The sequence below is a fragment of the Macaca fascicularis genome, chromosome 4 (assembly GCF_037993035.2).
Source record: "Macaca fascicularis isolate 582-1 chromosome 4, T2T-MFA8v1.1".
In the NCBI taxonomy this organism is placed as follows: Eukaryota; Metazoa; Chordata; class Mammalia; order Primates; family Cercopithecidae; genus Macaca; species Macaca fascicularis.
In genome coordinates this window covers 13,005,309-13,019,258 of record NC_088378.1, presented here as the reverse complement: position 1 = coordinate 13,019,258, position 13,950 = coordinate 13,005,309, and the positions used below count along the sequence as shown (strand labels likewise).

The window sequence follows — 13,950 nt, the reverse complement described above, 5'->3', positions numbered from 1 at the left end:
CATATATTAATGCATACAGCCATACAGATACATATATGTAAGAAACAACACAAAGAAGACCTTCCGAAGTTCAACACTGTGGTTCTTTTTTTTTCCTCTAAGCAACATTAGTCCATGTGCTTTGGAGGAGCTTTTCCTTCATACCCATTCCTTTATCTCCACTCTAATCAGTCTAAAATCTAACTGCAGCAATGCCTGTTAACTGGGGCTGCTGTGTTTGAGATCTTAGCCCTCCAATCTGTCATGTACCACGGATACGTTCTCCTCCCATCACTTTTCAGCTATTGGGTCTTTATCAGTTTCACATTTTGTGCATATTCATCTTTCTGCCACTCTGATCTCATCTCGTCCCCCTATGCACTCACCTCCAACTGCTCCTTATTGCCCCAAGTCCACTCTTGGCAGCTGGTATCCGAGACTCATGGCTGTACCTTCTGAATCTCACCTTCCAAGATGCCCACACAGAATCTCTACTCTAGACAGCCCTACCTCTTCAGTACCTCCCACACACACCTTATTTATTTCCCACCTGAGTGTTCAACATCCTTTTCCCTTTATTCTAGTTTCCCAAATCCTGCACAATCTTCAACGTCCAGCTTTGGAAGATGTTTTCCACTCTTCCCATGAGTCCAGTGGAACTGCTTTTGGAAAACAAGATGACTCTAACGCTGTGCCAGATGTTAAAGCAAGCGAAGTTTTGTAATATGAGGTCCCCAGAAAGTGTTCCGAAGCTACTGAGGTTCTTGGGGTTGAAAGTTGTAGAAGAAAAGCAGTCACGCCACTAGATGTGGCCTGCTTGTATCTTTTTTGCCCTCGTCCTGTTCTCTCTGGCTGGCAGACATTATTTTATTCTTACTAGAGCCACAAGTAAATTTATCTTTTCAATTGAAGAAAGCCGCTTTTAAAAATGCCTCCTGGCCAGGCACAGTAACTCACACCTATAATCCCAGCACTTTGGGAGGCCAAGGTGGGCAGATCACCTGAGGTCAGGAATTTGAGACTAGCCTGGCCAGCATGGTGAAACCCTGTCTCTACTAAAAATACAAAAAAAAAAAAAAAATTAGCCGGGTGTGGTGGCAGGCGCCTGTAATCCCAGCTATTCAGAAGGCTGAGGCAGGAGGACCGCTTGAGCCTGGGAGGTGGAGGTTGCAGTGAGCCGAGGTCACACCATTGCATTCCAGCCTGGGTGACAGGCTTTTTGTCTCAAAAATTAAAAAAAATTTTTAAAAAAAGCCTCCTGAGCTGGAGTTACCAGGTTCTCAAAGCTGGTGTAAACAGACACTTCTGCTTGTGGCCAGATCTGTCTGGCTGAATTTGCACATGAACCAGCTGGTGAAAAGTCAGTCAGTGTTACACATTCACAAAAGCAGAGGCTTTCGGCCGGGCGCGGTGGTTCACGCCTGTAATGCCAGCACTTCGGGAGGCCGAGGCGGGCAGATCACGAGGTCAGGAGATCGAGACCATCCTGGCTAACACGGTGAAACCCCGTCTCTACTAAAAATACAAAAAATTAGCCAGGTGTGGTGGTGGGCGCCTGTAGTCCCAGCTCCTTGGGGGCTGAGGCAGGAGAATGGTGTGAAACCCGGAAGGTGGAGCTCGCAGTGAGCTGAGACTGCGCCACTGCACTCCAGCCTGGGCAGAGCAAGACTCCATCTCAAAAAAAAAAAAAGCAGAGACTTTCATCTGCTCTTGGAGTGAAGTCTTGTTGTTTACATTTTATCATTCATATGATACAAAACAGTTTTTGTTTTCATTAAATATGAGGAAGTGTCCCATTCAGGGAATTCTGCAAATGATAAAGACTAAAACAATGTCTCCTTCCTCCCCAAATCTGTAAACACACAGTGATACAGTTGATACAAATGGCATTTGGTGACCACAGCTGGAGTAAGTTCAGGTGGATGCCATAATGGGCTCCATTTTCTCCTGCTAGACAGGGGTATGGGCCACACATGCCAGGCCTTAGGCTGGTTTCAAGGAAGGCTTTGGAGACAATGACAGAGCCCACTGCCATCAGGTGGTGGCAAGTGGTGGTGGGCAGTGAGGAGGAACTTCTACAGTGCCCCCTAGAGGTAGGGGACACAAATGTCAGGAAAGGAGAGGGGATCTGACCTGTTGAATCAGGTTGCACCTGAGGATGCTGAATCCAGGGAAAACGGAAATAAAAGAGTAACACAGGCAGCAATATACTGTATGTGCACACCAGAGGTCCCCTTTCTTGATTTGATATATTTTTGGTAACAGTAACACTCAACTGTGCACACATGCACGCGCGTGCGCGCACGCGCGCACACACACACACACACCCCGTGACATAGTTGATGCAAACAGCAAACATTTATATGTGTATAAGATGGGGTTGGATAGAGATTAACTAGACAAGAATCCCATAAGCTGTTACATAAAAATTTAAAACAGAGTGAATATCTCAATATGGGAATGGTTGAGAATTTGAGATATACCCTAATGACAGAATATTATGCAGTTGTTAAGAAAAATTAAATAAGTTTTTAGGGTTAACTCAAGGGATTTTTACTACATATTGTTAAATGAGGAGAGAGAAGGGCATAGAATATTCCATTTGTTAAATCCTGTGTGTGTATTAAAAGGTGCTGAACACATCAGTGTGAACAATGTTAAGGAGAAACAGGGAGGGAAGAGAATGATAGAAAACAAACAAAAGTGACTATTAAAAGTAACAGGTTATTTAAAAAGTGAGAATTCGCCGGGCATGGTGGCTCATGCCTGTAATCCCAGCACTTTGGGAGGCCAAGGCGGGCGGATCACCTGAGGTCAGGAGTTCGAGACCAGCCTGACCAACATGGAGAAACCCTCTCTACTAAAAATACAAAATTAGCCGGGCATGGTGGCACATGCCTGTAATCCCAGCTACTAGGGAGGCTGAGGCAGGAGATTCGCTTGAGCCTGGGAGGTGGAGGTTGCGGTGAGCCGAGATTATGCCATTGCACTCCAGCCTGGGCAACAAGAGCAAAACTCTGTCTCAAAAAAAAAAAAAAAAAAAAAAAGTGAGAATTCTATTAAATTATGTACATGTATATAAATGACCACCAAAATGCTGGAGGTGTTATCTGAGGGTGAAACCATTGCAGGTGATTTTTATATTCTTTCTTATACTTTTCAGCATTTTAACAGGAAATATAATTAGTCTATAATCAGAAATTACTATTTTCATTGAGGGAAAAAAATTGAATGATTCAATAACACTGGGAGCATGGAAAATGTTTCTGAAGTCTTCCTAGCCAAAACAGGGCACACAGAAAAACTGTGCACATTTATGACTCAAAGAGGTTTTCACAATCTTCTTCAAAATGGAGACAGACCACAAAGTCCAAAATTAATAATCATCCAAATACTTTAAGCACCTTGAAGACAGGGCCTAAATCTAATTTTTAACAGTTTCCTAATAGCTTAGAGTGCTCAGTCCTCATTAACTGACAAGCACATTTCAAATCCTATGAATTATTACATCAAAGATGCCATTATTTGACATACAAATGCTATTAAAGATAAAATCTCATCTAAAAAAGAGTATCCAAGCCAGAGCAGCTCCAGTGAAAATAATTTAACTATGAAATTTAATCTGCTACAACGTAAGCAATAAAACCCTAACACATAACAAAACTGGTCTACCTGCTCTGTTTATATTCAGTGCATCCAGTTTTGTTCCCTGCATTCCTACAGTCTCGGGGCTGCCTGGTATCTACATACCCACCTCAATGACTGTCCACTCAATCCCATTACCTTCGGTTTCTTACTGAAGATACAAGAGTAATGACATTAGCTACCAATCATCATAAATCATCTCCGGGCCAGGCCCATCTTCAACACTAAACAGCCTGCTAAAATTTGACTCCAACATGCAATTGTTTTGCAGAGAGGTACAACTTTTCCCTTCTTCCAGGCCTGCTTTCTCTGCAGGGCAGTGAAAGTGCATGCTGTGTGGAGAGCTGCTCTGGTAATAGCCATGGAATAGCCCGTCCAGGACAACAGGCACCAGGTCCTCATGGGGTGGAGGTGGGCTGTGGCTGCTGCCCTTGGAGGCTGGGCACCCACACCTGGCTATAGGGGCCTCTTGCATGCCATTCTTTTAAAACTGGCATTAGGCAATGTGAAAACTAATTTTACACGTCTAATCTTTTCAAGTAAAATACTTACCTGGACTAGCAAGTGGCCCGAATTAGGCAAACATGTACCACATTTCTCGGTGTTCTCATTTATTTGGTTTATCAAATTTATCAGTATTTCCACAGCACCTTTGCTGATCATTTCATTAAGAAATCCTGGATTTCCAGAAATGAACTTTATAGACCCCATACAGTATAAAAAAGCTTCCATGTTAGTTTCCAGGTCTTCACTTCTTAGTACCTCCAACAATGATTCTGTCAAAAAGATGAATTATTATAAATGTCTGAGTATAACAGCGGGAGATAAATATATTAAATAAGTTGTGTGTGAACATAAAATACACTTTGTAAAATATGTTTACCAAAATCTACATTCAAGTGCTTGTTAAGAGTTATATCGTATAAAGAGAAAAGCTTACTTTTAGTTAAGACAAATCTCTGTAATAGTAATTTCAGCAAAAGGATGGGATTATTAATAAATAAGAGAAAGTATTATTTTAATTAATGTCATTCCTTGCCTCTTACTAATTATTTATTGGCCTTTATTATTTGTTACAAAAATTTTGAGTCATAGAATACTAATAATTTAACAAATTTAAGAGTTAAATTTCAATAAGTCTTTAAGAATATATTTGTTTCTGTATTATTAGTGGGAAATCCATGACAGTAGCTTAAAAAAATCTCAATCACCCTAGAAAAAGATAACTTGAATACAACACCTATCCTTTTCCCAAGACAACTTAAGAACATTTATTCAATAACATACCACTACTTGGTTTTACGAGTAATCCAGGCAAATCCAATAAGGTTAATAATGCATATCTCACATTTAATTATATTAATGCCCATGTAATAATTTGAGATGATTGTTTTCAGTCTACAATTCTTAATTAGTTGATTCAACATTAGACATTTCTTTCAGTACTTGTTTTGTCCCTGTCTGCCAGGGGCAAAGAAAGATGAAAAGATAATTTATCCTATGTTGCAAAAAGAGAACTCAAAATATTTTCCATGTTGCTGCATGGAAGATACTTTGTATCTTCTCTTCTTGTATCAGCAATATTAATTCATAAAAACATTTCCATTTAGGTAACTAGGTATCTTAATTTTTTAGAAGTACAACAAAAATTAGGCATGAGCTAGACAAGGTGTAATAAAACTTCCTTACCTACAAATTTGAAACATTGTGATGTCAGGTTTCTATAACAGTTATAGCTGTCTTTCAACTTTCAGTCATTCCTAGTATATTAAAGACTAAAATTTTCAATTATGTCAAATACTATTACATGCATTTTTCTATATATTAAATCCAAGTCCAGGAAATGAATTCTTAAATGGGGAACACTTTGTAAATCACACAATGTTACTACAGGTGTTGAAAGAAAAGAGCAAACTACCACAGGATACATTCAACTGAATGTGGAAAACAGAGAAGGACAAAGTAAAAATGAGCATTGCAAAACTTCTGCATGTTTCTAGAAAACAAAATATTCCTGCTATCATTGATTACACATTTTCTCTCCAGATATCTAATTTTTACTCAAGTACATTTGCTCAATAGTAGCACTGAATGACACTCACCCAGAATGCTGTCATTTTGAATCAAAGAATCATTCTTCTCATTCCTGCTAATTTTAAATATAAGTTTGCAGACATTAAGAAGATTCTTTCTACTCACTTTAAGCTGCAGAGAAAGAAACACATCTCTATTGCAGAAGGAAATAAAGACATGCTGTATTTTAAAAAAAATAAACCACAAACATCTATTTTTAAAGTGCAGCAAGAGTATTTTTAAACATGAAGAAAAGTTCTAAAGAAATCAACTTTGAAAAATTTAGACCACATATTTGCTAACTGTGGTATCTAATTAACTCAATTATAGTAAATACAATATAAATGATCTTTAGAATAAACATTTTAATGACAGATCTTGGCGACTGTGAACAGTGTGGAATAAACATAGAAGTGCAGATATCTCTTCGATATATTGATTTCCTTTCTTCTGAGTATATACCTAGCAGTGGGGTTGCCGGATCATACAGCAGCTCTATTTTTAGTTTCTTGAGGAACCTCCAATCTGTTCTCCTTACTTATTTCTTACTTCATAAAGTCTCTCTCTCTTTTCTTTTTTTCAGAGACAGGGTCTTGCTCTTTCACCCAGGCTGGAGTGCCGTGATGCCGCCATCACAGCTCACTGCTGCCTTGACCTCGTGGGCTCAATCAATCCTCTTGCCTCTGCCGCCAGAGCAGCTGGGACTATAGGCATGTGCCACCGTGCCTGGCTAATTTTTTCAACTTTTTTTGGTAGAGATGTTGCCCAGGCTGGTCTCAAACTAGCAGGTCAAACAATCCTCTCACCTCAGCCTCCCAGTGTTGAGATTACAAGTGTGAGCTAACACGCCCAGCCAAGTCTCATATTTATATGTGTGATTATTAGTTACTTTTAAAGGAGTATATGAGGAAGAAAGGGGTGCAGTATACTGCTAATACATTTAATTAGAGTAATTGCATTAAAACACAAAAGTAGAGAAAGAAGAATACCAAAATTTCACATTAATTTAGAAAAGAATACATAGTAGAGACGAAGGAAAGAAAAGAAAGGGGGAAGCTTTTGGTTTTATCATTTGTATAAAAGAAAACTTAATACTGTTTAATTTGATAATACACATATATTTCTTTTTAAGGTCTATTTCTGGAATGCTTTGAGATAATCACAAGTAACATCTAAATTTGAAAATTACCTTCTAGGCTGGATGCAGTGGTTCACGTCTATAATTCTGGCACTTTGGGAGGCTGAGGCAAGTGGATCACGAGGTCAGGAGTTCGAGACCAGCCTGACCAATATGGTGAAACCCCATCTCTACTAAAACTACAAAAATTAGCCGGGTGTGGTGGCACGCGCCTGTAATCCCAGCTACTCAGGAGGCTGAGGTAGGAGAATCACTTGAAACCGGGAGGCGGAGGTTGCAGTAAGCCGAGATCGCACCACTGCACACCAGCCTGGGTGACAGAGCGAGAATCCGTCTCAAAAAAAAAAAAAAGAAAAAAGAAAATAAAATTGTCTTCTAAATCATACAAAAAGATCTAAGTAAACTAAACACAGGGTGATAAGGAAATATAGTTGGGTTTTTTTTTTTTTTTAAAAAAAAAGCAAAGTATAGGATGACTGACTGAATCAAATGGTCTAAATTAGCTGTGTATTTAAAGTAGTAAAAAAGAAAAATAAAAAACACCCTAAATATCCAATATTAGGGAATAGTTTAATAAACTGTGGGACATCAATACTATTCACATTAAGCAGTCACAAAAAAGCGTCACTGTGAACACTATGTTTAAAGAGGGAAACATTTATAACCTACTGTTAGATGGAAATACTATGTGCCCTCATCGCAAAAGTGTAAAAATGTGTTTGTAGGAATAAAGTCATCTGAACAAAAAATTATTTCTGTGTGAAAAGGATGACATATAGGTGATTAGTTTATTATTAAAAACTATCTTTTAAGTTATTTTATTTATTTTTTGAGACGGAGTTTCGCTCTTCTCCCCCAGCTTAGTGCGCAATGGCATGATCTTGGCTCACTGCAACCTCCAGTTCCCGGGCTCAAGTGATTCTCCTGCCCCAGCCTCCCAAGTGGCTGGGATTACAGGCATGTGCCACCATGCCCGGCTAATTTTTGTATTTTTAGTAAAGATGGGGTTTTGCCATGTGGGCCAGGCTGGTCTCGAACTCCTGACCTCAAGTGATCCACCCACCTTGGCCTCCCAAAGTGCTGGGATTACAGGTGTGAGCCACCACGCCCAGCCTAAAGTTATTTTTAATAATATTTATTAATGAGTTTTCAGTTACTTAAAAAAACATAATGGAATCTGTCAGGCATATTTGTTATTTGTTCTGTGTTTGATCCACAAATATTTACTGGGTGCCTGATGTGTACCAGGCACTGTGCTGCTCACTGCACAAGACACCAAGATGGCCACGGTCAGCCCCCAGCTGAAGCGGTCCCAGGAGGCGAGCACTGCCTGTGGTACAGCTTCTGCATGCCCTCCTGCAAGAGGCCACTTACAAAAGTTATTCCAGAGCAACCCTGCAAATTCGGTGTTGTCATTCCCATTTTGCACTTGAGGAGTGCGTGCCTCAGAGAGGTCACAGAACCACCTCGGCATCACCTGGGCATGCATTAGGAATGCAGAATCTCAGGCCCCACCCGGCAGTACCGCCTCAGAATCTGCATTTTACAAGACCCCCAGGGGATGCATGTGCACACTGAAGTCTGGGAAACACTGTTGTGGAAGCTTCAGAAACTGTAACACATGGCGGAATGGAGATTCCTTCTGTTCCCAGGAGGAAAATAGGAAATGGGAACCTTAATACATGTTTAATGATTAGGTATTTAAAATAACATTGTTTAAAACCCCCAGAAAATAAGAGGGCTTAAGAAAACAGAAGAACATTTCTATATTGATGGAAATATATATTATTCCTAATATTTGCGAATATATTTGAATTGGCTGACTATCTTCTACTTGATTGTGAGTCCTTGAGGTCAAAACCACCATTTATTACTCTTTCTATATGTAATATGTAGGATGAGTTCCATACTTAATAAAACTTCATGGAAAAAAATGAATAAAACTCACTTTCCTTTCCCCCACCAAATCTTACATTTTTAGTAAAAAGTGGCAAACGAAAACAAAACAAAACAAAAACCCCTTGTATCAGAGTTTTCATTAAAACAACAAGAAGAAAAAATAAAAAAGAAAACAAAGAAAAGAAAAAAGACAACCACAATTTCCAGGCCTGCTGTAATGTCAATTTACACTCAGAGCAAATTTGTATGGCTTCTCCATTGTTAACTGTAAAATTATGACTTTAAGACATAAAAAGATAATAAAATCTTACATTTATGCAAGGGGTGTAGACTATCTTATTTTTAAAATTCCCTGTTACTCTCCCTTTCCTTTGCTCTGCTTTATTTTTCTCCCTTAGTTCTCATTATCTCCTTTGGTATCTGCTGTGTTTGCTGTCTGTCTGCCCTGCTACAGTGGCAACCCCAGAGGCAGGAGCTAGTTTATTCACTTGTATTCCCAGTGTCAAGAAGAGTCTCTGGCCAGGTGCATGACTCACACCTGTAATCCCAGCACTTTGGGAGGCCAAAGTGGGAGAACTGCTTGAGGCTAGGAGTCTGAGACTAGCCTGGGCATCATAGCGAGACCCCATTTCTTTTTTTTTTTTTTTTTTTTTGAGACAGAGTCTCGCTCTGTCACCCAGGCTGGAGTGCAGTGGCCGGATCTCAGCTCACTGCAAGCTCCACCTCCCGGGTTTACACTATTCTCCTGCCTCAGCCTCCTGAGTAGCTGGGACTACAGGGCGCCCGCCACCTCGCCCGGCTAGTTTTTTGTATTTTTTAGTAGAGACGGGGTTTCACCATGTTAGCCAGGATGGTCTCGATCTCCTGACCTCGTGATCCGCCCGTCTCGGCCTCCCAAAGTACTGGGATTACAGGCTTGAGCCACCGCGCCCGGCCTGCGAGACCCCATTTCTATAAAACATTTTTAAGACATCAGCCAGGTGTGGCAGTGCATGCCTGTGGTCCTAAGCTCCTCGGGAGGCTGAGGCAGAAGGATCACTTGAGCCCAGAAGTTTGAGACTGCAGTGAGCTGTGATCTTGCCACTGTACTCTAGCCCTGGGTGACAGAGCGAGATCTTGTCTTTAAGAAAGAAAACAAAAAAGAGTCTTGGCACAAAGTAGGTTCTTGTGGTAGGGTAGTTTTCTTCTTATGTTAAAAACAGTAGTTTATTCTATTTAAAGTAAATTTGGCAAATTAAAGTAAGAGAAGTTAAAAAATCACTCATAATAGTGCCACTATGTATAATCACACTTGCTATTGGTATTTCTTTTCTTTTTTTACCCTGTACAAAGGGTGCTAGATTTTTTTCCCTCCTACATATAGTCACATTCGTACTGTATATATTTGTTTGTACTCTTTTAAAAAAACTTAATACAGTAACATTTAAGCTTATATATTTTTGTATATTATTTTGTAAGAGCTTTTGACACAAAGATTAAAATTAAGATGACAGTCTGGAAAACTTTCATTTGCCAGTATTTGCCAATAAATAGGCAGAGAGAAATTGTGAAAAACTTCTTAGTCCCATATACCTTTAGTTTTTGCTGATTTTTTCTTCAACGGTTCTTACGATGTAGTCTTTTAAAATTTTACACAGAACCCCATCACCAAGGTCTAAGCTAAACAAGACCTTGTCTGGAATGTTACAGGAGATCGAGGCAGTAGATGGGAAGTTGGCCTTGATGGATTTGAAGGTCCTTTCTGATGCTGGTTCTGCAGCTAGTCAGAAGGCAAACCCACCCAGCTCTGCACTCTGGAGTTTTAGCCCAGCATCTTGCTCCTGATTCAGCAAGGCCATCAATGTCACCAAGAGGGCTTTATCTAATCATATGTTTAGCTCAAAACATGTTCACTGCCTGGCAGATCATTTAGCCTTTTGCCCTAAAATAATAAAATTTGTGCCATATATAGATAATTAATTTGAATGACACCATTAATAACCAAAACAATATTTTCTCTGCAAAGCATTAAAAGAATTCATGTTCCTTCCTTCCTCCTTCCTTTCCTTCTTGCTCTTTCTTTTTATTTTCCCCCTCACTCTTTCTTTCTTTCTTTGGCTTGGTATGGAACAAAATGTCTAGGATCCAGATTAAGATAGCAAAGGCAATCTTTGGGCAGCTGCTGCACCACCAGAGCCGTGGAGTGAAATCACTATTTCAAACAAGTATTGCTTTCTTCACCACATATCACAATTTTTAAAAATAGAGTTAATAGTTTGACAGCTAAATAAGAATGTAGCCTCCCCCTGATATTACACAGATATATGCTCAGAAAATTCTGCTTTATGAAAGACTTCATTACCAGTATAAGAAAAGGTGGCATTCTTATTAACTAATAGTAAGTATGGCAACACTTACCTTCACTGTATACTATAAGATTTTAAATTCTATAAATTATGGGGTGTTAGCACAAAGCTTTTACTTGTATGAAACCAAGAAAACAAAGCATTCATTCATTTGTTTTCGCGGCTCTCTTAGAACATTCTATAATAATTGTGGCTTATCTTTTGGTTCCAACTGTTTATGGCTGAGACAATGAAGTGCTCCCCTCAAACAATGATATCATTTTGTTTGAGACAGAGTTTCTACAGACTTTTTTTCTGGTGTCTGGCCTTTTCTTCTCACACCTTGTGAAAGCCTTCTATGACCATTGAGGTACCTTCCTGTGACCACACGCAGCTGTTTTTCGGTTTCACACTGGTTCCTAAAGCACCTGGTTTATTATGACTGTGGCCTAAATTACTTAGTTATTTATTAAATCATATGACAGAATCAAACATTCAAGAGAAACCACAGCCTGCACCATCTGCTACTGATCTCCAGTCAAGTTATTTGAGCAACCGTTTCGAATGTATTTGCCTACGGTTATTTCTTTTTCTTTCTTGCCTTTCTTTCCTTCCTTCTTTTCTTTTTTTTTTTTTTTTTTAAACTTAGTCGCAGTCCAAAAATGTTAAGAGTTTCTTTGAACATTTTCTATGTACTCAGCTTTAGTTCCTTAGATAATACTTCCTGGTCAAATTCTGAGATGTCAGTTTATTACCTTATTTTTTTCCAAGATTCTAAACAAATACACTACATTTCTAATATTCTTTGTAATATTTACAAATAAAGCATTAAACAAAGCTTTTATGTGATACAGTCTACTAGACCAGAGGAAAGAAAAACTTACTGCTAGAATTATTTTTGCAAGTTTAAGGCTGAGCAAGTCTGAACCAACATCAACTAGTTTACATAGGGTCTTCAGGAGAATACTTCTTCTCTTAAATTTATTTCCAAGCATGTTTCCTTCCTCTAAAGCATGATGAAGTTGTGTGCAAGCAGCACAAACCGTTTCAATGTTTTCTTCTGTCAGAGCAAAGAGAGTAAAGCAACATTTACTAATTAAGGTTAAGTTTTCAAGTGTGTCAAACACAGTGTGAGTAAAAACCCTGTCATTATTTCCTTGGATATCTTCAAATTCCTGAATTCTATTTTTTTCCTTATCTTATCGCTTCCATCTACCCGATTTTTTTCATCCCTTTGATCCATCTCCTACCATGTTGACTTATTACTTATCAGTCATTAGCTTATCTAGAATACACAGTCTTTCAAAGAGGTATTGGAGAATGGGACTTCTACCTGCTTCAGTTGGCCTCCTTTACTCCAAACGCCCTCCACCTCAGCCCGTGCTCTGCTCAGTCTCACAGATGCATGCCACTTGCATCTTGACCTTCAACTCTTTTTTGCATAGTTCTATTGGCCTAAAATGTTCTCCATAACCCTCATTCCTACTGTTTTTGGTCCTTCGAGGCTCTGTTTATGTTGTAGCTGCTTCAGAAAAGATGCACTGTTCCACATTCACAAACATTACCTTAGGTTACTTATTTTCCATGTACATATGTGTGTGTTGTGTTACATGACCAGTGCCCTCAAACAGATGTCATGCTAAGTGAGCCAGTCTTACATATCTATCAACAGCACATGGTACAGTGAGAATACTGGATAGAATACTGTATGTAGCATAACTTCATACATATTCATTTTCTAATATATCTGTTGACAAAAACAATGACCAATATTTTCCTATGAGAATAATGCTCATCATCTAAGAAAAGAAGGCTCTACTAGAACAAAAGCCTGAAATGTCACAAAATCCACCATTATCTGGAGGTGGTTATTAGAAAACAAGAGAATAAAAAGATTTTTGGGGGTTGCTCACGCCTGTCGTCCGGCACTTTGGGAGGCCGAGTTGGGAGGGTTGCTTGATTCCGGGTTCAACGCCACCTGGGCAATACAGCAAGATCCTACTTCCAAAATAAAATAAAAAATAAATTTAAAAAAGGAAGAATATTTTAGTTAGGAAACAGGGAGATCTAGAACCTTTCATTTTATAATTATGATTGTGAGGAAAGTAATTTTTTTTTTTTTTGAGATGGAGTCTCACTCTGTCACCCAGACTGGAGTGCAGTGGCGCATTCTTGGCTCACTGCAAGCTCCACCTCTCAGGCTCAAGCAATCCTCCTGCCTCAGCCTCCTGAGTAGCTGAGACTCCAGACACGTGTCACCACACCTGGCTAATTTTTGTATTTTTGGTAGAGATGGGGTTTTGCTATTTTGCCCAGGCTGGTCTCAAACTCCTAATCTCAAGTGATCCACCTGCCTCAGCCTCCCAAAGTCCTAGGATTACAGGTGTGAGCCACCACACCCAGCCTAGGAAAGTAATTTTTGAAAGTGGTAGCCACACTAATTGGCATACAAAGAAGAAAAATAGCACAATAAATGGAACATGAGGGGAAATAAAATAATCTAACATATTCTGTTGAATAATATTATCTCTGATAGATTCCTTCATGAAATTTAAAAGTAGGAAACCAATCTTAAATAAATACCATAATGTGCTCTTAGAAGCCCACATAGAGGAAGTGTGTGCCTGCAGAAGGAAGTGACTCAGGCCATTTTTAGCTCTTTTCAACAATAACATCTAAGAAAAAATTGTAAACCTCAATAGCTAAGTAACCTTCAATGTCTTTCGGTTATGCACTTAAATGAATGAATTGATGGGAAATGACTTAGACTAACTTTAAATAAAGGGAAAAACCTGAACTCCTATTGTATGAAACACTTGTGTTTTGTTGTTTTATTCTTCTGTGACTGGCGGTTTCTTTACAAACCCTAAGTCCAGGCTCTGGGCCACTCAT

The 13,950-nt window shown here is 39.2% G+C and overlaps 1 protein-coding gene across 24 annotated transcripts in view; it reads right to left on the bottom strand.

The window, feature by feature from the left end:
* Positions 1–13,950, bottom strand: part of ARMC2 (armadillo repeat containing 2) — a 151,033-nt gene that overhangs the window by 80,638 nt on the left and 56,445 nt on the right. For 22 of the 24 annotated variants that reach the window (XR_012433337.1, XM_074036816.1, XM_074036824.1 and 19 more), the window contains 3 exons: positions 11,943–12,118; positions 5,727–5,829; positions 4,177–4,400 (listed from right to left, as the gene is read on the bottom strand). Coding sequence is in view for 23 of the 24 variants with exons in the window: in XM_074036816.1 (XP_073892917.1) it covers positions 4,177–4,400; positions 5,727–5,829; positions 11,943–12,118 (503 nt within the window). In the remaining variant the exon portion in view is untranslated. The remainder of the gene's footprint in view (positions 1–4,176; positions 4,401–5,726; positions 5,830–11,942; positions 12,119–13,950) is intronic. The other 2 variants (XM_074036832.1, XM_074036833.1) reach the window with 1 other exon arrangement.